Here is a 24,896-nt window from a genome sequence, read left to right as displayed (position 1 = left end):
ATCTTAATGCAGAAATGTTACATATACTTTAAAGGGGGAACTGATTTTATACTTCAAAGTCTGTTTACAGGTTTTTGAGAGTACTACTGCATGTAAAAAAAGGCCTTTTGTGGCTCCAGGGAAGCTTTGGGGAATTTCATAAATTGCCTCAAATAATGTCATTTGAGTTGGCATCGGTTGGGGCTGAAGACTATGAAGTTTGAAGATGAAATAGGCTGGGGAGCTAGAGCTAGAAAGAAGAAGCCTGCTCCTCATCTTTGTTAGAGGCTAGCCACTCAAGGCTATATTAGCTGCAACAAGCATAACACACCCACATCACTGACCAAACTGTTGGTCATACAAGTTGCATTGTGGGTAATGTAGGCGCTTGTTTTTGACAAGGAAGAAGAATGTGTGAAAAAAAACATCAGTATCTCTGGTTCTGCTGCATCAATGTTAATATTTTTTAAACTGTTGATCATGAGCATGACAATGTTATTACAATGCTAAATGGGTGGAGTGATCTATTAAAACGTTCTGCTTTGTTGAAATTATTAATTCAGTTGTTCATGTGTTGACTCAGTCCTTTGATATATTTTGAGTTAGTACTTTTCTGATTGTGTATTATTATAATAAACGGTGTTTTTAGTATTTGTCCAGCTCGTTTATTGTGCATATATGGGGGCAAAACATTAAGAAACCATTACAGAATAGTGCTCTACAATACAACTGAAAACTGTGCCCACAGTTTTAGAGAAGCTGTGTACATCATCACTTGCTTGTTATTTGATATCTTTCATAGCAGCAAAGACATTTGACTTGAATCATCCCTCCTGTGCACTGTTAGGCAGAGATGGAGAAGTAAAACCATTGAAATGTCAACTACCCTGTTGGAGGATGCTGTGATGTATAATGTCTGGAAAGAAAGGACATGACATATGATGAACATGCTGCAGATAATCTGTATACACACATGTATATACTCAGATGCACACACACACTCACACCGTCATTATCTGTTGGTTTCATAGAACAGTATCAGTGAGGTGCCAGCACTTAGGTGTCACCATATTGCCAGGCTTGCATACGCATAGCTCACAAACTGTAGTTACAATATGATCTTTGTGTGCATGCATGTGTATGTGTGTGCTGAATATCAGTCGTCATGGTCGGGCTACCTAGCAGGCCTCCTGGAAGAGCGATGAAATAAGAGGGGGGGGATCAGACCGAGAGGCGGTAGAGATAAAAATGACAGAGATGGTACACGAGAGAGAGGCGGCGGGGCGACAGGGGGGATTAGTAGCAGAGCGAGGGAGACGCTCTTTCTTTTTCGTGCTCGCACTCCTTCACTCTTTTTTCCCCGTCCACACACTATAGGCACTTTGCCTGGCACACAGCGATGAAACAGAATACATGCCGGCCTATGTGCCCTCCACACTGCATGACACATGTCTATGAACACACACATTCACAAGCAGGGACAATCCTCTTGACTTATGTAACCGCCTTTGTTGCAGAATGCACTCACTCTAGACCCCTCCCTCCAAAGGCCTGTATATGGTGTGTGATGAGATTATGTGTGTCTGTCTCTTCCCTGTCTTCTCTCTTTTCTCTTAACCTGTCTGTTATAATCCCTACACTACAGAAATAAGGTAGCACACAATATGTGACACGTACTGTGGTGTATGTGCGCTTGTGTCATAGGCGCGCATTTTTATATTGCACAGATGGAGGTGTGAGTCATCAAAGTGCTGTTATTTAATTAAGTGCATGGTGTGTTTGTCTGTGTGTTCATCTTATTAATCCTGTCATTCAGAGAAAATGTCTCACTTTGGAGTCCCGAATTACTTAATCCAATCTAATTCATCACCTGCATTAAGCCACTTGTCCAGGTCAGGATTTTAATACATTTACTGGAGGTATTTTGGTGAGTTATTGGTGTGACCGAAAAGTAGAAAAATCTGAAAGTCTGTTTCTTCAACCTTTATGCAATTATTATGTTGATTAATCGGTCTAGGTGGTCATCAAATTACTCGTTTTGACTGAACTACAGTCAGAAAACCTACAGATATTTAGCTAACATCACAGGATAAAGAAAAGCAGCAATTCCTCTCAACTGAGAAGCCAAAACAACCCAATGTTTGACGTTTTGTCTTGTAAAATCCCTTGAATGATTATTCAGTTATCAAAATAGTTGCTGATTAATTTTCTGTCAATTGACCAATCGATTAAACACTTAATTATTTCAGTAAATGAGCTCTAGTCAACAGGTTCAGGGCAAATATAAGACTGATATCAAATCTGGTTTAGATTTTCATGATACTCGAACAATGATTTCTAATGATTTTTGTGACCTTTAGTCTTGTGCCATGGGCAGGTAAAAAAAATCCCCATCGATTTTGCATGACAAGTTCACTTCAAAAAGAAGTGGCCTCATTTTCATGAAATTTGTTGTAGATGTTCAAGGTCGATGGAGCATGATTAATATTTGTTTTTCATGACCCCTTAAATTTTCCTTTTGTGTCACCATCAGGCCAAAATTTCTACTTGTACAAAAATAATGTCAAATTCAAAAGACATTTTTGGAGCAGAATAAAGGCTCTGGTATACTCCAACATGAACAAGAACAGAAGGGTGGACAACAGACGTACTCACGGTTCTGTGTATACTACACTGGGTGTCTGTGTAGGTGGACATGCTCACAACGCTCTAAGAATTAAATGTTGCTCTGTTTGTGGAAATCTTTAAGAAATATATGCCCATGTCTGTGATGGGCCTGATGAAATATGTTATGCGGACCCTCACTGCTATGTAGACGATGAAAGTTTTAGCTTTTAGCTTCACGCTCCTAAGGGAAGAAAGCATTCTGATTTTATTGACCCCTTAACCCCAAGTCTAGTGCCATGCTTAGAGCAAAATGTACATTACGTGTCCTGTTTTGTACATTATTCTCTCCTGCACTGCCTGTTTATTGGTTTAAAAATGTCGGACATGTAAAAACTGTAGAAGTTTGCACAATAGCAACAGTTAGGGATTTAGCATCTTGCTCGAGGACACTTCAGCAGGGCAGATGGTCACCAACACAGGGGCTTGAACCTTTGTCCTCAAGTTGAAGGACATCTTCCTTACTGACTGTGCCACCCCGCTGCCCCTGAGTACATGTGTGTGTCAGAGATCAGGGCAGAGAGAAAATGCAGATGCTTCACAAACTGCAACACAGCAGTTAATCTGTGTGTGTGTATGTGCATGCTAGTTCACTGGACGCCTGAAGTTCAGTGCTGGAGATACTTGGCCTTCTGTCTCGCATTAATCAAAGAGTAGAGGACAGCACTACGATTAATATTTTATATGCTGCATGACACTTTTGGCAAGATGCCCTTCTGCAGTATACTACTAGCAAAGTGACAACCATACAATGTAACAACGGTGTGTCTAATTAGTCCTAAAGCGGACACAACAGAATCCATGCCAGCAGAGAGTGCTGTAGAGATAAATCAGTCCATCAGTCTGGACAAATCTATCGATGCTGGTGTTGAAGGGGTGTATGGTAATCTCAGTATAAATGTGATGTGTGTGTCACTTGATCTTTCATTTCATTAAGAATATGCATATAGAAATAAGCAATCTGGTATATTTTTTATGTTTTCCTCTTCTAGGTGAGTCTGCCTCAAGGTTACTTTCCATTTGACCTCCCTAACTATTTGTGTTTGAGTAACTTCGACGCCACAAATCCATTCCTGATTACGCCCTGACGGGTTCTAGAAACACACAGTGCATCTTTGCCTCTCCCTCTTGTGGCATTTCTATGCAACGATTTTTTTCATTTAACAGTCGATTTCTCTTACACACACCCCCCGCTTCTGAGGTGTGAGTATACAGTCAGTCAAGTGTTACTGCACGGCTGGCAATATACTGACTCTTGCTGCGCTGGCAGCTTACAGGCACCTGTCCTTGAAAGTAGGGCCTGGCTCTGCATTGGTTGGCACACTGAAACATATTAGAGGCCAACGGTGGCTAATCTCCCATGGTCCTACCTTTGAAAAGATTTGTTTGATATCAGTGCCAGAGGGTGTATGTGTGTGTGCGCGCTTGTGTCAGGAGAGGGAAGGGAGGAGGGAACAAAAGAGCAGCACACACACACACACACACACACACACACACACACACACACACACACACACACACACACACACACACACACACACACACACACACACACACAGTGCAGTACACTTTGATTGCTTTGAGATAGTGTTGGGAATATGGTGAGGATGGCTCCAGGAACAGGCTTAATGGCTGTGTTGGGTTGTAAGATGTGTTCAGCTTTGTAAATGATTTAACATTCATGTTTATACTTCTAACTACCTACACCTGCTGGTGTACAGTGCAGTATAGTACAGTACAGTACCTGGCACTGTTCTAATTAAGATTAGATTAACGGAAGTGTTTGATGAGAAAGCTCCTCAGTGTGGATGCATTTATTACCTTTGGCACTTGTATTAAAACAAAGACTCATGATCTCACAGTGTGAATGTGTTAAAGGTTAATTTGGCATTAAGTTACATTCTAATCAAACATTTTCCTCCCTACCACTTTGAGAGGGTAATACATAAAGCCATCTAAATGCATATGCTGGCTCCCATTCGCCACATCCATTATTCATAAACCGGAGGAAACCCAGTCACAGACATTAAGTCCTGCAGTTGCTTTGTCTTCCTCTCCATCTCTCTTTACTTCTTTTTCTCTCAGTATATAGCCAAACCATGTTTCTCCCCCTTGTCATTATAAATGTCCACTTGGGTTTTGTCTTAAAACTGTTATACTTGTTTTCTCTCCCTTTTTTTTTTCTTCCCCTCAGACTTACGGTGTCTTTTGTCTCAGTCCTTACATATCTCAGTCGTGTTAGGCAACATTCATCGTAATTGGATGGAGGATGAAAGCCTTTGCAAGTCACACACAAATATTATGTTTAGATTTTACATTTGTAATACAAGCTTTTCATTTGGATCCGCCCTCTTCACTCTCCCCATCATCCAATAACGGCCAGGTATCATATTAAAACATTACGTTTACACATCAATTTACAATTGATCAGATGTCTGAGTTTTGTATATGCTCCTCTTCCTGGTCCTGCTGGCAATAGATACACCACTGTTTAGACTATCTGTTTATGGATCTGTTTTCATAGTGAGCATGTTCAATATGTGCAATCCAATGACAGTGGGTGTGAAATAGGAGTGACCAATCCCTTTGGAGACCTGGCAGTGATGTGGGTCATGTTTCATTTATATCGTAGATTTCACATGTTACATAAGAAATTAGGAGTATATACACAGATGGAAAGCCTTTTTAATAAGAAAATAAACCTAGAAGCCTTTTCATTTAAGTGTTAATATTCTGAAAGTAGTTAATTGTTTTATTAATGAAGTACATGGAGTTATTGTTGCAAAGTATTTGAAGTCAGGGTGCAGCAAAGTGAGTAACTGTATAAAGAGGGCATTAGATGAGTTCTTAGAAAATATAACCACCAATATTACTAATTCCATGCTCTAATCTTGAGAACAATCACATAATGTGATACAATAAGTAATTTCTTGATTATCTTTACGCAGAAATGAAGTTGAAAGCTGCCATAGTCAATGATTTCATCTACGAAGCATTTTAGCATCTTTCAGCTCTTTGTTTTGGTTTTATGGCCCACACGTTTACTATTTTGATTCAGTCTTACTGCTCTCATCAGTGTCGTTTTTCAGTAGCAGCAGCTGGTTTTCAAAGAAAATGCTTTAGAAACTGACTGTACGCCACCTGCCTACCACCAAAAGGGCACGCAGACAAAGTTACGGACTAACTGGTGAACATAGTGGAGCAGTCAGCAGCTAAAGAGTCAGATATTTTTCTCAGGAGCTAAACCTAAGACCTAAACAGATCTAAACAGAGAGTGAATGCTGGACTTACAGTTGTCAAGTGGCCAGAAACAGGAGTCCAAACTAATGCTGATGTTGCTCTGCATAAGCTGGATGTGTGTTAAGTAAGGGTGCTCCGATCGATCGGTCACCGATCATAATCGGCCGATAATGGCTTTAAGTAGTTTGATCGGTGGTCGCTAAAAAGGCCGATAAGAAAAGCCGATCAGATGATGCAATACTCGGCAGACAAATTTTCAACGGCAGCTAAAATGGTTTCACTAGGCTGTGTGAGCGGTTTTCAAAGCTAGCTAGCACCAAAGTCCTTCTCAGACAGAAGGGATTAACGCGCCCACATAATCATTTACAATTAGAGTTGAGCAGCAATCAGACAAGTGGAGCAACATGCAGGAGCGATCATGTGTCGCAGCTGTGCTCATCTCACTCACACACGCCACCCGCAACCGGAGTTTAACAGACTCAGCGCATCAGGCAGAGCGAGACTGATCCTTCAGTGTGAGTTTCCTGATGCAAAGAGCGGTGCCAATCAGCTGACTGCCTCTCTCTCTGTTCTCCTTACAAAAACGGAGACCTTTTGCTACGTTTCCGCCTCCCGTCCAGATTAAAACGGTGAATCAGAAGATGTTGGTTTGAAAACGCTGCTGACCCGGTGGACAAAACAGAGGACTTTATAAAACGATGACACACTCTCACATTTGGCTTTGTGAGTCGGTCTCATCAGTCATGCAAAGCAAAAACACGATGCTTTACAGAGTTTTAGTTTTGGTATTTTTTATTAAAATATAAGTGCTGTGTAAATAACACTGAACAGTTAAGCCTAGCCTACTGTGCATGTCGCTGTATTTACTTTGCGACAAATCCCAGTCTGTTTTCCGCCGCCATCTCTGGTACTCCTGTGTTACTTTCAGTAACAGTTCCACTTCGTTGTCGGTCAATGCAAAAAAAAAGTAAAAAGCCTGGTGTGGTTCTTGGTCTGTATTACTTTCTTCTTTCGCTAAATCGTCTGCTACTGCGGAGTAGACCATCTGCTTCATGTTTACACTGGCACGCGCATGCCCAGTGTAGCTACCTGAACGGCCACTAGATGTGTTTTCAGTCCTTCTAATTTAGACAGAGATCAACTCTGATAACGCAGCTGAAACGCTGCTGTGGACGGAGAAGATCGGTTTCGTTATAAAACTGTAGCAGTGTGGATGTAGCCTCACATTACCCCACTCCTCTCTCTACTCCTCTCATGTCAACCTTCCCGTTTTCCCCGAGATTCTCCCGTGTTTTTCCGTTCTCACCCGTTAAATGTTTCCCCGTAAATCAAATAAAAACCTTGTTTGCTACTCTCCCTCTGGTAAAGTCGGTGGCAGCATGTAAGATATGTAGACTGTGCTTCCTGCACAAGTATTAAAAATGAAAACAATCCACTGATATGATATAAGGCCTATAGCCTACTAATGGCAAACCATATGAAATTAGAATGAATATAGTAGCCTATTTAATATTAACAATTGACTGTATAATATGGAATTTACATTGTAGCCTATTTTTATTTATTTAAATTTTCCTTATTTTCAAATCTCATTGAAGGCAGTTATGACTCCTCTCTGTAGCCCTTCTCCCTCTCTCTGCTCCTCTCTCTCCCCCCTAAAACCCACAGAATCTGCCTGAGCTTTCCAGAACAAAAAGCAGCTAATTCAGAGTTTATCATCGACTCAGGATGCCTGTGCTCCTTTATCTCCTAAATATTTTGGCTACAGTCTTTTTGGTTGCAGTTTTTATGGTTTTAGTAAATTAATAAAGATGCTGTTTGTTCTGTTTTTGTAGTTATTCCACAGTAAAGCTATATTTGTCAAGCTATTAGATGTTCACAGTAACCAGGCTATGGTTTAAGTCTCTAACACAGATTAAGTGGGATTTGTTGCCCATGTTTCCTGGCAATAAAATAAACAGTTGTCATTTCATGATACTTTATCATCTGTTAACTTTAACACTTAATACATTGTTTTTAGGACCAATTAAATAAATATACAGTATACTGTATAATGCTACATGATAAATAAAAGGCTCCAAATAGACCCAGTGATCTGGGATCGGTATTGGCCGATGCTGCTTTCAGCAATCAGTGATCGGCCCAAAAAATTCTGACCGGAGCACCTCTAGTGTTAAGCCACTTTTTGCTTATTTAACTTTTGTCTTGTTTCCTCCACCCCCAAGTTGCCAAAAAAAAGTTAATGCAGGTTTAACATTAAACAGCTAAACATAGGACATACCTGCTTACTAATTGTAGTTACAGAGTCAGAACCATCAGTAAGACTCACAGGGGACATTTAGTCCTGACTCACTTTTTCTTTGACTTCTCAGTTCTTATTCATGATGGATGATGAACAGTGGACAGTAGAGGAAGACGGAAAGCAGGGAAAGTAGTTCAGGTGGGATTTAATCTAAGGCCAGCGGGTGAACATGTGGCTCCAGAGGAGACGTATTGAACCAACTGACTCTCCTTTGCTACATGATAGATGATACCTGTGATGCTTTCCAGCACAGTACCAATATGTTTGGCTGTTACTGCTGACGCAAACCGAACCTTTTCTGCTGTTGCTGCTTCACATATAAAGATTTTCTCTTTGTTACTTTAAAATAACTGAACCTAGTTTTACTTTTTAAAACCATGAAGGAAAGCTTTTGATTTTAATAAATATAATAAATTTACACAGTACTGTGCAAAAGTTTCAGATAGGTGTGGAAAAAATGGTGTGAAGTAAGATTGCTTTCAAAAAGTAGAAATGTTAATAGATTTTAAATATCAGTTAACAAATTGCAAAGTGAATGAACAGAATAAAAGTCTAAATTCAATCAATATTTGGTGTCACCACCCTTTGCCTTCAAAACAGCATCAATTCTTCTAGGTATATGTTTTTGGAAGAACTCAGCAGGTAAGTTTGATCAAACATCTTGGAGAACTACTCACAGTTCTTCTGTGGATTTAGGCAGCCTCAGTTGCTTCTCCCTCTTCTTGTAATCCCAGACAGACTCAATGATGTTGAGATCAGGGCTCTGTGGGGGCCACACCATCACTTCCTGTAGTCCTTGTTCTTCTTAACGCTGAAGATAGTTCTTAATGATTTTCTCTGTATGTTTGGGGTCGTTGTCATGCTGCAGTATACATTTGGGGCCCATCAGATGCCTCCCTGATGGTATTGCTGGATGAAGTATCTGCCTGTACTCTGTCTGCACTGAGGAGACCATTTATTCTGACTTAATCCCCAACTCTGTCTGCCTAAATGGAAACGGGCAAATAAACTGCCTTCTGCTACAGCCAAATATTTTACATTTTCACTCATCAGGCCAGAGCACCTGCTGCCATTTTCTATGCCGTGCATAATTGAGTCGCGTGGCCTTGTTTCCATGTCGGTGGTGTGGCTTTTTGGCTGCAAGTCTTCCATGAAGGCCACTTCTGACCAAATTTCTTTTGGACAGTAAATGGTATACTAGGGTCCCACTGTTTTCTGCCAGTTCTGAGCTGATGGCACTGCTTGCAAAGGGAAGTAAGCATGATGTGTCTTTCATCTGCTGCAGTGAGGTTCTTTGGTTGACCACTGCGTCTGTGGTCCTCAGCGTTAGCCGTTTCTTGCTGCTTCTTCAAAAGAGCTTTGACAGCACATCTGGAAACCCCTGTCTGCCTTAACGGCTGTTGCTGTTTCAGTTTATGATTGTGTTTCAACCTAAATATTGAATTGGTGATAATTAACACCTGTTTGGTATAATTGTTTAATGATACACCTGAAAATATGGCCACAAAATCCCTGACTTTGTGCAAGTGTACCTATAAGAATTGATGCTGTTTTGAAGGCAAAGGGTGGTCACACCAAATGTTTATTTGATTTAGATTTTTCTTCTAAAACATTTGCACAGTACTGTATATTACTTTGAAACAGACTGAATTCAGCTCAGACTTTACGTCATGGATATGGTATATGGTTATATTTAGGCTAACAATGAACAACACACTAAACTGGTGTAAATTGTTCTTACCCACATCCAAACAGGTAATTTACTTCAATTTGGTGTTTGATTGTCTCCACTAGAGTTGTTTCCCGTGAAAAACACATACATTGCTAATTCTAAATGTATGACATCTTACTTCTTCTCTTCTGAATCAGTTCAGAACAGGCCACAACAATACTAAAGTCACCTTTTAAGCAGAAATTGCAGCCCCTTGCGGAGACATTGTTATGCCTCCCTGTTGTGTTTAGCTCTACTGCCTGTTGGAACATAATCCTTTAACTGGCTTTGCATTGCTATCACAACAGCACAACTTGTGATTTCTGTTAAGCTGCTGTCTGTCACATCATCTGTCTGTCATGTAAATGAGACTATTAAACAGATTAACAGTAGCATAGCTAAAAATCACACATCTATGCGATGATCAGGGTAGAGGAATGTCCAGATTTGTCCTACAAACTGTATAATCTTGTATTTCTCTTTTTCATTCATACAGTACCTCTCCCTCTCTGGTGAGTTCACTCACTTCCTCTTTCTCCTGTCGCACCTCTTTCTCTTCCCTCATCCTATTCCATTCTGTTTCACCTCTTCCTCTCTTTTCTCTTGACGTTTCTCATTTTATCTCATTGCTATGCATGCCTTTTCATTGGAGGGTTTGGCCACAAGCTGTTCTGCTGACTCAACATTTGTTCCCTCATAGGTTACCCCTTTAGTCCCTCCCGCTTCCCTTCTATCTCATCCTCGCTCCCACCCTCCCTCCCTCTTTCCCGCCTCAATCCCTACAGCAACTGAATTTCCAAACCTCTTTCCACGCTTTTATTCTGTTCCTTCTCCCTCCTCTGTCTCATATCTTTTCAAACATTTGCCTCGCAGTGGCCATACATTGGCACAGTTCTGAGTTGTCCTGCTAACATTAGATGATGTCCGGGGTTATTAACACCCTACTACTGGGCAGAACTGGACATTCTCCAGAAACCAACAATCCACATTATCCCTACAGCACAGGGGGGTTACAATTTTTACTATGTATCACCACTGTGTCTGCCTCGCCTGTGTTGGCTTAGGCCCAGACTAATTCATAGACAATATTTCTTAATAGAGCTGTGATTCTAGTACAAGTGGCCCTGTGTTTCAGCATTGTGCTTAGCCGTATGAGCTCAAGAAGATGGTAGCTAGTTGTAATTTCTTGACAACAAATTCAAATCGGTATTCAAGTTAAATCTGTACAATGTCAGTTAGATCACACATGCGCCTGTTGGTAATGTTTTGTAAACACATGGAACCTGCCAGTGACATCCTGATTTTGGGGCATCTCTGCCCCTAATCAGCTGTATACCTGCAAACTCAAGGAATGGGCCTCATTTTTCACTAGAATTTGGATTACTGCAAAGTTGAACTGTGCACCTCAGCAAATGGCCATTGTCAAGAATGTCATCTAGATGAATCTTAGGGGCAGGGCTGGAACAGATGCATGTGTATGTCTGTGTGTGCATTGTAATGCATTCCAAGGCGAATGTGTGGAAGCTGAGGCAGCGACAAACACTCAGCGGCCCCATCGCAGTTTAATTGTTTGCCTGCATAATAAATCAAATGTGTCAAGGGAGATTATTTATACAAGGACTGTGTTAAACAAATAAATCACCAGTTTGCTCAGCTCCAGATTTTTCTTGGTGTGTGGAGCCGTGTTGGCGCCTGCGGATTGCGTTACTGTGTTATTTGCTTGCATTTCAGGAGGATTGCATGACAATACTCTGATATTCATGAGGGAGCAGGAATCTCAAAGCTTCCTCGTGCTCTCTGTCATTGATGTATTTGGTGCTAGTCGAATGCTCTGGCACATGGAGTTGAATGGAAAACAAATGAACACAAAGAAGTCTTAGGGTCTCTTTAGAGCTACAATGTGGTAAATCTCTGAAAGTGAAAGGGTGAAGACCTGTGTCCAGAGAACTTTTCAAGCTTGCAGCGTGCACCAGCAGCTTAGTAGGATGCTGGCTCTTATTCCTGCTGTTGTAAAGCACATTTAACCTCAGGTTGAGACGTTTTCAAATTTCACTAACCGTTGTGTTGCTCAGCGAAAAAAAAATTTGCCCTGCACTGACCCTCTCTGTCCAGAGCATGTTTTTTTTTTCATCTAAACCAAGAAAACCATGTCAGCATTGTAAAGAGAAGTCCCTGGTGGACACACAGGATATGCCTTCATTTTTACAATGCTGTAAAGAATAATAAAAAAAATGTAGCCTTATTGATCTGAGGTAGTACATCTCCAAACGTATGTTTTGTGGTAAAAGAAAAAATTGTAAGGAGGTTACAGGAGATGGAATGTATCAGAACAATAATCTATTTATTAACTTATACATAAAAGAGCATTTAGAACATTACTTTCCCTTTGAATTGTACAAATATAACGTCATCAAATGTGCTACGTCAGGGTGGAGCGACAAAAAGGCTGACTTAAGGAAGGTAGAGCTAAGTGACTGGTAATAGCTGAGTGCCGGCCACAGTGCAGGGCCGGATCATGGCCTGAAGGAATGGAGATGCAGCTCCCTCAGCCTTTAAATTTGGTAAAGGTAAATAGCTGCAGGCGGCCGGCGGCCGGATGGAGTGCAGGAGATAGGTGACATGGGAGCGTTCAGGCATGTTGAGGTTAAGGTGGGCTGCAGCATTATGGATGATTTGTGGGATATCATCAAATGGGAGCTGAGTAATGCATGGACAAGCAGTTAAGCCGGGTCCTTTGTGGCTATGGTGGGAGTCTTTGCAAGACTGCTGTTTCACCGGGCTTATTACGGCTTTGTTTCCTTGGTTAATCGTTGCGTTGGCATTCTTTATTCTTGCTCCTGTTCTCCTCATTTCTTTTTCTCTCGATCTTTCTTTTTTTTTTTGATTACTATTTTTGCATTGCCTCCTTTCTGTTCCTTCTGTTTTCTGCCCTCCCAACTTCCATCGCCTCATTGCTGTCTCTGGGTCCAGTGCAGAGCAGCCTGTTCCCTGTGGCTCCACCTCCCTCCTTGGCAGAGTGATGTATGAGTGGCTCGCTTTGACGTCACTTCAGGCCCAACGTCATAGCAACTCAGTGCTCCCAGGCATGCTCTTTCTGGTGCTTTCTCTCAGTGCCTCTCCCTTCCTCCTTCTCCTTTTTATCCTCCATTAATCACCTCTCTGTTCTTTGTTTCCTCTCAGTGTCTTTTCCCATGTTATATCTCTTCCGTTTCACCAGTTCCCCTTCTCCAAATCCCTTTCTTTATCGTGTCTATAATTTTTCATTGCTCTGGCTCATGTTAAAACGCATTCTGCCTCTCTTCTTGTCCACCCTCTGCCTTTTTCTCACTCTTCATGAGCTTTCTATTCTCATCTAAACCTGCATCCTCTCCGTCATTTTTCTATTTATTCCTCTCACAGACATACAAATATACAGAGGCATGACAAAGCAGCAAGAAAACCCTTCTCTCAGGTGACATACAGGCTCATTCCTATTTAATTACACATATCAAGATCAACTCTATTCCTGGATAACATGGTTTCATAAAACCTGCAGTCTGTTTCCCACTGTACCTAGCCAATTCCCTCTATGACAACTTTGCTTTGCCAGATGCCCAGTGACTCACCTTTATTTGTGAGGTAAGCTGCCTGTGGCTTTGACATAATAAATAGAGGAGGAGCAGTTTAAGAGTGAATTATCAGTCAACTTTGACTTCCAGAATAGTTTGGGAAATTTTCATCTGACTTGACAAGACATGAAGCTGACCCACTTTTCTGCATTCGCTCTCTGTCTTCCTCTCTTTTCCTGTCTTCTTGTCTCGCTCCTATCGCTGTCTGTCCACTTTTAGCGTCGGCGCAGTGTGGTGGGAGAGGCGAGATAGAGACCTCGCTTGGTTTAAAAAGGAATGAGGAATGCTCTTGTCAGCAACTGTGACACATCTCCTACTGAGCCTGTCCCATGTGGATGGAGTTAAGGCACTGTGCAGTAACTTTAGGTCATGTTTGTTGAAATACTGGGGGGGGGGGGGGGATGTGACTATGGCAACTGAGATATCAAGGAACACATTTTTTAAAGGTTTATTTTATTTTACTGGCATTTGTAGTTCTCAGAAGACTTGGGTGGAAGATTTGTAAGCAGTTCAATATCACTTGTCAATCAAAGTGTGACCAATAACGTGACATCTCATTCCCATCTTCCTATGTTAGTTCCAGACAAACACTGCATAACAGAATAACAATATAAAATCAAACTCTTCCTGTGCACATGAGGATATTTTCCAGGAGTATTAACATGTTTTCCCCAAGGTGAAATATAGTGGGTAAAATGCATTCATTTACGGTAATAACATAAAGGCTCATGCACCGTCCACTTGGCTCAAGGTTCAATAAAAAAGAATGACCATGTTCATTATAAGAAATCTGTGTCTACTACTGTCTTTCTAACTTGAATCCCATGAAATATTTTGTAAATGTTGTTATACCATGTCAAAAGCCAATGATGTGAAAACAACCCACAGATATTGAAGTTATGTTATTTCCCACCCTGCCGTGAAATCGAGGCAAAGACACACCGCCAGAGGAAACATGTATTTTATAGGAAACACATTTTTACACAGTGGAAATAGCTACCCAGTGCCAGAGGTCTACAAAAAAAATGCAGAAGCTTACATTCACCGTAAAGATTGAATTACCATCAAATATTGAGGGCAGCCCAAAGGGCATTCAAATGCATAGCACAGAGAGTGTATTACTGTTAAGATGGAGTGGTCTTATCTCTAAATAATAATGTTTTATTCATTTAAAGTCATCAGTTAATGGCGAGGTTATCATTTGCAAATGATTAATAAATTATACAGCGGTTTATCATAAAACAAATGCAAATCATAAACTTTTGTAAGTATTAATTAACAAACCATCTGTAAACAATTGTTAAATAATTAGTTATTATTTAAATATTGTAAACCTTATCTATACATTACCTTGGATAGTCAGTTTGACTCGATCAATGTTAACTGCTTCCTTCTTTCAAAGCTTCCTATTGGCTACTACTCATTTGTGAGAAACATTCTGGTGAAGGTTGTCCTGAATAGTGTAACATCGGGTTTGCCAAAACCCTTTGCATGTTTGATAAAGCATTTGTCTGGATTTAAAAATCCTCCTAATAAGAAGTGGACAAAGCCACGATGACGTCACCTTTCAGTTGTGTAGACTAATGTTTTGAAGCCTCAAGTGTGGCATATTAGCTGTCGCCATCTTGGTCTTTTGGAACAAGAAGTGATCATATTTGGATGAAAGGGTGGAGCTGTGGAGGGTGGAGTTGCTGCACCTGACAGGTTTTTGTGGAATCGACTTGTCAATCCCAAGCCCTAAAGCATACACTGGTTAATCATCTGTTTTCCTCCAAATGGGACCATAATTTACAAAATGAACATCATGCTGTATGGAAGAAGCCTTGAAACTAGCAAATGAGACCATAAACCCATTAGGAAAGTGTTTACTGAGGTAATCAATCAAGTAAGAAGTAGGGTCATTTTGTGACAAGCTTCTAAATCAGGGGTCGGGAAATAAGTCTGGCAAATTTGTCCAAGCCGTTATATGGCGGGCCAGAGTAAAGTCAAACCATATGAAATCATGTGCATGTTTACCTTAGTCGGTAATGTGCGGGACTCCCGATGGGTAGGTTGTGACATCGACTCCATCTCATTGTGGATATTTTTTTCTCCCTTGTTAAACAAATTGAATGAAGGACACTTTTGCACATGGTCACACAAAGCATGTGCCGCAGTGTGCGCATTCTGGTGTTTGATCCGCATTTATAAACCTATGGACACTTATTTTCATTTCCCTGAGAAAATTCAGGGGAATCCAATCACACGTTTACTAACGGCTTTTTCAGAGGTGTATCAATCACGTCAGAGACTCTTTTGAATGTTCTTCAGAACTCTTCAAAGTAAAAGCTCTTAATAAACTCGATATGAAGCATTGCTGCAAAAGACGTTCTTGCGCTTTTATTTTAGAAGCACAATCACTTAAGAGGAAGTGGTTATGTGAGTAACTGTAGCTGTCATGTCTGAGATCTATTTCAGCACTAGCCGTTATAAATATTTTTATTTTTTATTTTTCTGCTATCAAAGTCGTTTATGTGTGGCCCTGTGATGGACTGGCGACCTGTCCAGGGTGTACCCGCCCCGATGTAAGCTGGGATTGGCTCCAGTCCCCCGCGACCCTGTATGCAGGATAAGCGGTTGACGATGGAGTTGCTGCTCGGCATTAGAAAGAATGCAGGTTTAAGGCACTTGGACTAACTTTCCTGCTTGATAAAACCAAAGGGGTGGAAACACACTTATTGCATTCTTTAAAGGATTTAGTGGTTTACATGAACTTACCAGCCTCCTAATGTGAAGTATAAACTCTGTTGCAAGTACTAGTGTCTCTTCATTCAACAAATGTAAATGGAAAGAGAGGAATACAGAGCAGGAGTCTACTACTACTAAAATTAAGTTGTGGTGAAATTCAGTCCATTGCCAAATTCTTTCACACCTCTTTATATATTTAAGCTAAGTCTTCTCCCATTGGATTAAGTGTCTTATTGTGGCTGCTGCATTCTTATGATAAGTATTGTGACAACATTCACTTGAAACACGCACGTCTGTGCCAGAGTGTTTGTGCGCTTCATGATAGTGTGCTTGTGGGATGGCTGCCTCTCTACAGAGAGAAGGCAATGTGGGCCGTTCACAAAGCAAAACCTTAAAGCCCTCCTCCAGCCAGTTTTAACTGCCATTTTTGGTTAACGTTCTTTGTCAAACAGAGAATGGGGGTGTGGTTAATAGTCGGACGTAATACATTACCATGACAACCAAAAACTGACCGGCTGGAGTGTTCACTAACAATATGCTGTGTTAACATCACTAGACTGTTTGAAGTTTAGTACACTTTACTGGCAGGAGTAGCTATTACTTACCCATGACAGAAATTAATGTGTGAGTATCAGCTGTTATCAATCATACAGTTGATGGTCCTGTCACACACTGCACACAATAACTCCCACTACGTTTTATGGTGCGCTTACTTTACCGCAGGGGTTTGGGGGATGCTAGCAAACTACACCTAGCTAACTACAACTCAGTTTACTTAGCTAACTGAACTAGAAAGACAAACCAACAATCAGACACAGAGAGACCTACTGTAAGTTCTAAGTAAATTACATGATAAATTAGTTAGCTAGCTCACAACGATGTTTATCGGTTTGATGCTCTGACTTAACAAGGCGTGACAGTTTTTTAACGAGGCATGACAGTGCGTCTGCGCAAGCTTGAAGAATGACGTATGACTTATGGAATTACTATAGTCATACGTCCCAACCCCCGTTTCAACAACTAAGCAATAGCACAAAATTAAGCTATTTGTCACAAAATATTTGGCAAACTATGTGGGTAATCAACATTGTAGGAAATGACTCAGAAAAATGTGAAATATCATAGAAATGTCAAAATACACTGGAGGGGGGCTTTAAATCTTTCTTTCTGAGGCCCTGGAAGATGTAGTTGCCAGGCAACATTAGGAAAGAATTTTCAATTAATTCAGTTTAGTTGGATGGATTGTACTGTCACCGGGCACAAACCATCCTGATCAACACCACACAAGCACTGTTGCATGTATGACGGTTACACAGAAAAAGGGTTGCTCAACACAAACTGTGTACAGAGGTTGTACTGTCATAAACAACTACAGATTTATGGGAAAATGGGATGAGTTTGAATATTTAGTGCTTATTGAAAAAGGGAAATATGCCCAAACATGACATTCTTACTCAGTCTGATTACCTAATATCTGAGTTTGATTAGATTATTAAAAGTAATATTACTATATTTTGGTTGTCCAAGTTTAGTTAACTCTTTTCTCAAAAGGGAGCATTTATTAACTTACTGCACATCAATTTCTCCACAGCTTATGGAAACAAATTGCCATTGATTATGTTCATGTTCAGTCAGTAGTTCAAATGACACTTGGTGATAGACTATTTCTTATGTTTTGGCACCGCGTTCTCTCTCATCACGTTCCCCCTTCGGAGTTTGGAAACAATTAAATACAGCATAATTAAAGCTCCAAGGCGTACCGTACATTATGATCCTCATTAAATTAGCTGATCTAAGCTTGCTCTTCGTTGCACATTGTGACCTACATGGACGCTAGTGTCTCTCTCCAAGTCCGGGACAGTTTAGCCAACGGCAGTATCCTCGAGGATCACGGCCATGCTAGGTCAAGTGGAGAGAGCACTGGGGATCCTCTGTCCTCATCCATTGGCTGTGACAGAAATTTGGTGCGCGCTGATGAGCTTTTTTTGCCTCTCTCTTACAATCAGAGTACTGTTTTGGCTTTTAATTTCTTGCAGTGTACGCAGCTCTAAACTTGGAATGTTCAGTGCAGCAGTGACCTGTCACTCTACATATTTCACTTTGTTTGAGGCACCACTGCTGAGACCTCCAAACGCTTTTCTTTTTTTGAACTTCCTCTGGAAGGTCTCTCTGTTTGACAGTTGGTGAAGTTGCACTTGTTTTGAATGCAGCTACTGTGGCAGCGGACATGGACTGCATGTGTGCACAACCTCAGGGATTCAACTTCATGCTGTGATTTATTGAAAAACTGGTATCTTTAATGGGGTATTTGATAAATCAGAGGACAAAGTTTAGAATGGAGACAAAATGCAAATATGTGCCTCTTCCTTTTATTTTGTTTCACTACAAAGCAGGTGCTAAGTAATATTGAGTTTCCTTTAGTTTTCTAGGAATTTTCCAATAATGTTTCTTCCTTTTTCCCTTTTTCTGTTTCTCAAATCCTATGCTAATGACTACTTACACTGTTACTTTCAAGTGATCACCTTGGGTTTATTGAAGCTCTCTTACTGTTCACACTATAGAAATTTCTAGATGCAGCTTACCTCTTTGATTGCACCTGATAACATCAGAGATGTTGATGTACAGTATGTACATTTGAGGAGAATTTAAATTCTAAATTCTAATAAATGTCCAATAGTAGAATTTGAAATTTGGCAGCGAGAGGCTGGCTTATCCTTACTTACTGAACTCTGTCCCTACAATGTAAAAGTGAAAAGAGAGATGAGGACTGACAACTTTCAGTCCAACTCTGCTTCCCATACAGCTCATGCAGCGTTTGTTTAGGGTATTGCCAGGTGGTCTAAAGTGGAGTGAGGCAGAACAGAAGGTTTTGAAGGTTTACTTAGGGTCAAAAAGGTGGCAGGGCAACATTTCAAGTTTCAAGCTTTTGAGGCTAAGTTATCCAGATGACAGTGGTTACTGACTCAGGTGTCATATAAGGGAAGATTCATCATTGACTTGCTGGCACCATCTCGGTGTAATAGTTTAGGTCTGCTCAATCTTCCTGGGGGCTTACTCGCTGAAATCCAGTGGAGCTGGTAGATTTCTCTTGGTCAGGGCATCGCTGGCTCAGAGCTGTAGTCCTTTAATTGCATGTCTAGGAGGGGGAGAGCAAAGCTTAATCCACCTGGAGAGTTGAGGGGCAGCTTTTCAGGGGGCACAGAGGCTACTGTATCACTCTGATGTATTACTCTGATACAGTAGCATGTGCACCGTTGTGATTTAAGAGTGACCGTCAGCATTCTCTGATAAATCTGGTTGGATTGAGGACCATGAGTCTCTCAGACTTTTTATATATTTTTCTCCCAAAGATCTAAGTCTTTAATATATCATTTACAACTTCTTCAGTGATTTATAGCACTGACTACATATATGCTTGTGAATTCACGATTGAACTTGTTATGACAGTTGTTATTTACACATCCAGCAGATCCAGAACAACATTAAAGACTCCATCAAGCACCTCTCTCTTCAGCTGCTTAAATGCTCCACTGTGGACATCAGGTAGTCGCTAACGTTGTCTGTTTGCTGTTTGGTGCTGTTTTTTTGGGGGTAACTTTAGAGAACCAAAACAGTCAGCTGAAACACACTGAAATACTGCATAGGGAGGGAAACTGAGTACAATACAGCACATTGTGGTCTAATATAACTATAAATTAAATAGTTGCCACTGCATAGAGGTTAATATATTGGACCAAATGATGCAAACTGTGTGTTTGTTTACTTATAAACGCCTTGTTGTGTATTCAGTCCAAAGGAAAAAACATAATGCACGGGCTGAGTTAGAGGCTTTTGGCTTGGGAGAAAAGGTGTGTGGTGCTGGCTCTGTCGATGTGGTAGCTTTATTCATTGGGATAGTGACAACACACCTCAGGAATGATTATATGCATAACAGCGTAATAAATTACATTGGTGCCTGTCTGGGGGTTGAAGACACAGTTTGCACTGTGGGAGAAAGGAGGACTTGATTATTGGAGTTTGAGTTCGATTTTTAGGTGGGCTGCGCTTGTTTGGCTGTTGCTGCTGCCACCATTGTCACTACCAAGATGTGAGGTTGTTTTCCCTGCTTAATTAAAGGAATACCTCTTTCTCTGTCTTCCTCCCTGTTTTCTGTGTTTCCTATATAGATGCATGAAAGATCCTCTTATAATATCTGATTAATCTGTATTCATAAGTCAATGCGTGGTTCAAACTGTGTCTTAGTTGGATGCCTCTGCAGGCAATTTATTGTACACACATACCCTAATGATGAGCAATAGTGTTTAACACCTCTATGTGCCCCTTGTATGAAAAATTGCCACCCCCACCATAGTCCTGAGTCATTGGAAGAATGAATGGATATAATCAAAAAGCTCACCCATTCACTGTCCGTAGGAAGAGAAGCTTGTTTTTCTCTGTCAGTCCCTTCTCCTTCCCCTCTCTCTCTCTTCTTTCTCCAGCCTCCATCCTCCCCGCCCCTCTCTGCCTGTTTTCTCTCTCCTCTGCATCTTTTATCAGAGTTGTCTATCTCTTCTTTAACTGTATCATCGCTGTCTCTCTCTCCCTCCATGCTATTATTTTCTCATCTGCTCACGTAATATCCACCTCTTCTATGCTGATTCATTTTCTATATATTTGAATATCTGAACCCCCCCTCCATTTTCTCCCTCTCAATCCTGTTAGTTTTCTGCAGCAATGCCAATGTTGCCCTGTTTTGATTTGACTCTATCCATCTATCAATCTATCTATCTATACAGTATATCTCTATATACTCCATACTACTACTACTATTACTGAACTAAGTGGGTCAGTATTTCCAAATCATTATGAACACCTGAATTACATATAGAGTTTGGTAATTAGCATATTAAGTGCTTTTATTCAAGAACATTGTCTTAAAATAAAATACTCCATGGTAACACTAAACCCTATGGTGTATAATTGTAGGGCACATAATGAGATGTTGAATTATTACAGTATTTTCGATAAAGGAATGTGATTCACAGGCATGCGAGGAGTCAGAAAGGCTGAAGCCCTGCAATGTGAAGCTCTTTCCTTGTCGTACGTGGTGAAAATGTTCAAGGTCTGATGAAAGACCATTAAAATGTCACTCTGGATATTCTATTTTCCTTCCTAAGCAGGCAACCATCTAACAGATGTCATGACCTTTTGAATTGGGTGTAGCGGGGTGCAATTGACCCTGAGGCACTTGTTCTGGGCTACCGTACATTCAACCTCATGCATATGCAGTGCGTACTGAGCTGCCTACGCAAACAAAAACTAGTGGTTTTGGTGACACATCCCTTTGGTGGCACTTTACATTCCTTGACAGACAACCTTTCAGGTTTGGGCGCCCAGGTGTGGAGTGTTACTGCCAGCACGAAAGTGGAGCGGCCGTCATCCAGCTACAGTTTCTTGTCAATGAGGTAGGTAAAAAAAAAAATTAAAAATGAGAGAAACAGCACACTGCTTTTTTCTCAGGCGTCTGTACTCACCAGTTTGTTTTACAAAGCCAAGACAGGTAGCTCAGTGGGTATTTGTGTTATTGTAAAAGAAAATTATTATCCTGCACCAATATTCCACTTCTATAAAAAAAGTACACTGTGCTGTATATCATTTAATAAAGACTTACAGACTGATTCATGAATGCTCATCCCTGGTAATCGCATTTTACGCCTTAAAATGTTCAGAAGTAGTTTGTACTGTGTGCTGTTGTAGGGAAGGGTATATGAAAGATAGGTGTGAAAGTAACTCACCTCCCTTATTTGCTTATCTCCCTCCACTCTTTTCAATGTTTTATCAACGCTCGTTCTTATATGCTTGTATACCAAGAGTATAATCAGTCATTTGACCAAATTCCCCTGGTATCAGCAGGGCTGGGTAACAATCCTCAATACTTTTTGAGTACTGAGCATTACTGTGTTCATAGCCTTGAGTATCAAAATGTGGCACCGAATACCTGGTCACATTCTTCTTCAAAGGACACTGCATGGGAACAACGTTGTATAACCTACAGTTGTTTGCATTTGTCCTTTTATAAAATCACAGATGTGACTCAACCCACGACTGACCCAACCTGTATTAAGTAACTGCTCAGCTAAAATGGGCAGTTCTGGTATGCGTATTGAGTACCTGCAGCACTTTGTGATTCATATGAGGAAAAAAACTGAGAAAAAATTTGTTTGATGATTTACTATATATTTATGAGGAATGTGGTATTTCATGTTTAGCTGTGTGTGTTTGCTGTGTGTGTGTGTGTGTGTGTGTGTCAGCGTCTGTGTGACTGTGACTCAGCAGCTCAAATAAACCTTCAGGGAGATTTTTTATTGCCTCCTACACGCACACATACGTTCATATACATCTTATGAATCATCATCGTTACCTGGGAGAAAGCTGCCTGATTTAAGTTTCCAGGGAATGCAGTGTGACTCATGCTCACAGAGAGAATGTGCTGTCCGTATATAAAATGAAATGCCCTTTCTGTTATGACAGGGTGCGCTGGTGAGTGCTCTGGCTGACGACAGTGTTCACCTGTGGAACCTGAGGCAGAAGAGACCAGCCATCCTCCACTCTCTCAAGTTCAACAGAGAGAGGTAAGAGCTGCACACAAAACTACAAATGACAAGAAGGAAAGCTAAGTCAATGTGTCCGTCTCACATCCATTCTCCTCCTTCTCTCCTTTACTCAGTTAGGCCCTCACACTCGCTCTGATGCAACGTGAACTGTGTCCTTCCGAGCAGGGCCAGTGTCACAGTTTTGCCGCCTGTGGGAACTGTTAGTTTTCGCTGACTGTCATACTGTATGCAAACAGACAACATTTCATTAGGCAAATGTGTCTGCGCGCCTGCAAAACTGTGCACAGAGCACAGGAGGTGACAGAGAGGCTGATGCTCTCTCTCCCGGTTTCTCTCTCTGAACACTCATTATTTGGGTCACTTACTCGGCCTTTGAGGCTTTCCCCTCACTGGGGCACAGGTGTGAAGCCACCCAAACACCTGAAGGTTTATACCAGCAGGTTGTTATGTGCACAGACACACACAGAACATAAACATAAACTCACACAAGCATTTAATATGCACAAGGCACACAGCTATGCAAGTACACATATGCACACAAATGGTGGATTGGTGTATGAAATTAAAATGTCTGAGATTCAGATTGATTTGATAATCATGATGAGAAATACAGTTTACCTTCATCAGACGAAGCCAACTGAATGATATGGCCGAAATCCTTTAGGAACCATAGTGCTGAATTTGCATTTTTAGTCTATTGTGTACATTAATACTTAATATTAGTTCCAACTCCTTTATTTAAAAGCATACCATGAGATATTAGATTACATTTAAGGCAGTCAGTTTTGTAAAATTAATTTCAGAGGGCTGAACTCTTTGTTTTGTCACACAATTATTTTCATTATCAATTAATCTGTTGATTATTTTCAGGATTTATCGATTAGTTGTTTGGTCTATAAAATGTGAGAAAATGGTGAAATATGCCAAATTTGCCAAAGCCTTGTTGTTTTGTCCACAACCCAAAGAAATATTCACATTTAAGAAGAAGCTGAAATCAGATCTGTTAGTTAGAATAATTACCCTGAACAATTATTCAATTATGAAAATAGTTGGCGATTAATTTAATTGTTGACCACTATTGGTTTAATTGACTAATCGTTGCAGCTCTAAGTAGGGGTTTGGGAAACTGACCATATGATAGCAGCAACGTCCCTGATTTGAGTCCAGGGACTTTTGGTGCACATCATCCCTCTGCTCTCTACCCCTTAATTTACTGTCACCCCTCTACTTTCCACTATCCAGAAAAGTGGCACCAGGGGGCCTTTCCAAAACTCTCCTTGGTGCTACATCAAGGACAATCCAATATCCAAGAACTGTGTTCTGGCTGACAAGCAAAAAAAGCATCGCATTAGTTAAGGTATCTCCAAACCTGATTCAGAAGACAAACCAGCAGTCATGTGTTTTGGTTTAAGAGATTTGCTTTGAATATTGTTCCTTCCTACATTAAAATGTTCAGCAGTCAATTCTCAAATTGCAAATTTCAGACTGTCCTTGAATGCACCAACACTTTTACAACTTTTACAACAACAATTACATGAGGAAAACATCCTTTTGCAGATCTTGCAGATTTAAAAATGTCACATTGAAATAAAAAAAAATGTCTTCTTAAAGAAACTGAATGAAGATAAAGCCAAACAGTATGCTTTGAAAAATTCATGATGGTATAATATATGGAAGAGACAAAAACATGCTAAACAGCCAAGACATCATCCCTCCAATTTCTTCCAACGTCACTTTTTTTCATTAGCAAATGTTGTCTAAGTTCTGAGATACAAAATGAGTGCAGTGCAGAATCACCTCACCTCAAGGAATTCAGTGTCCACTGTCTCTTCCAATCACAGATACAGTGATTACCCATCAGAGCCAGTCATATCATTGGCCAGTGATCTGTCACAGTGAAAAGTGGTGAATGGGTTAAACGTCAGAGCAAATGATCTGAGACAGCGCTGATGTCTGATTTGAATGACAGGTGGCCGGCAGCGGCTTTTAGGGCGCGTTTTGTTCTTGAGGAGGCGCTTGACCGCCTCTGACATTTGGTAAGCACCGCCGTCCAACGCAGCGACCTAGAGAAT

General features: G+C 40.7%; 1 protein-coding gene across 5 annotated transcripts in view; it reads left to right on the top strand.

Moving 5' to 3' along the window:
* Nucleotides 1–24,896, top strand: part of stxbp5a (syntaxin binding protein 5a (tomosyn)) — a 106,136-nt gene that overhangs the window by 20,473 nt on the left and 60,767 nt on the right. For all 5 annotated transcript variants that reach the window (XM_038727158.1, XM_038727160.1, XM_038727159.1 and 2 more), the window contains 2 exons: nt 21,594–21,675; nt 22,742–22,842. In XM_038727158.1, coding sequence (XP_038583086.1) covers nt 21,594–21,675; nt 22,742–22,842 — 183 coding nt within the window. The remainder of the gene's footprint in view (nt 1–21,593; nt 21,676–22,741; nt 22,843–24,896) is intronic.

This window comes from Micropterus salmoides, unplaced genomic scaffold (assembly GCF_014851395.1).
Source record: "Micropterus salmoides isolate LMB-PRFRI ecotype aquatic unplaced genomic scaffold, ASM1485139v1 Ms_hic_scaffold_18, whole genome shotgun sequence".
Taxonomy (NCBI): Eukaryota; Metazoa; Chordata; class Actinopteri; order Centrarchiformes; family Centrarchidae; genus Micropterus; species Micropterus salmoides.
Note: the sequence above shows the minus strand (reverse complement) of the source record. Positions and strands in the feature narration are given on the sequence as shown.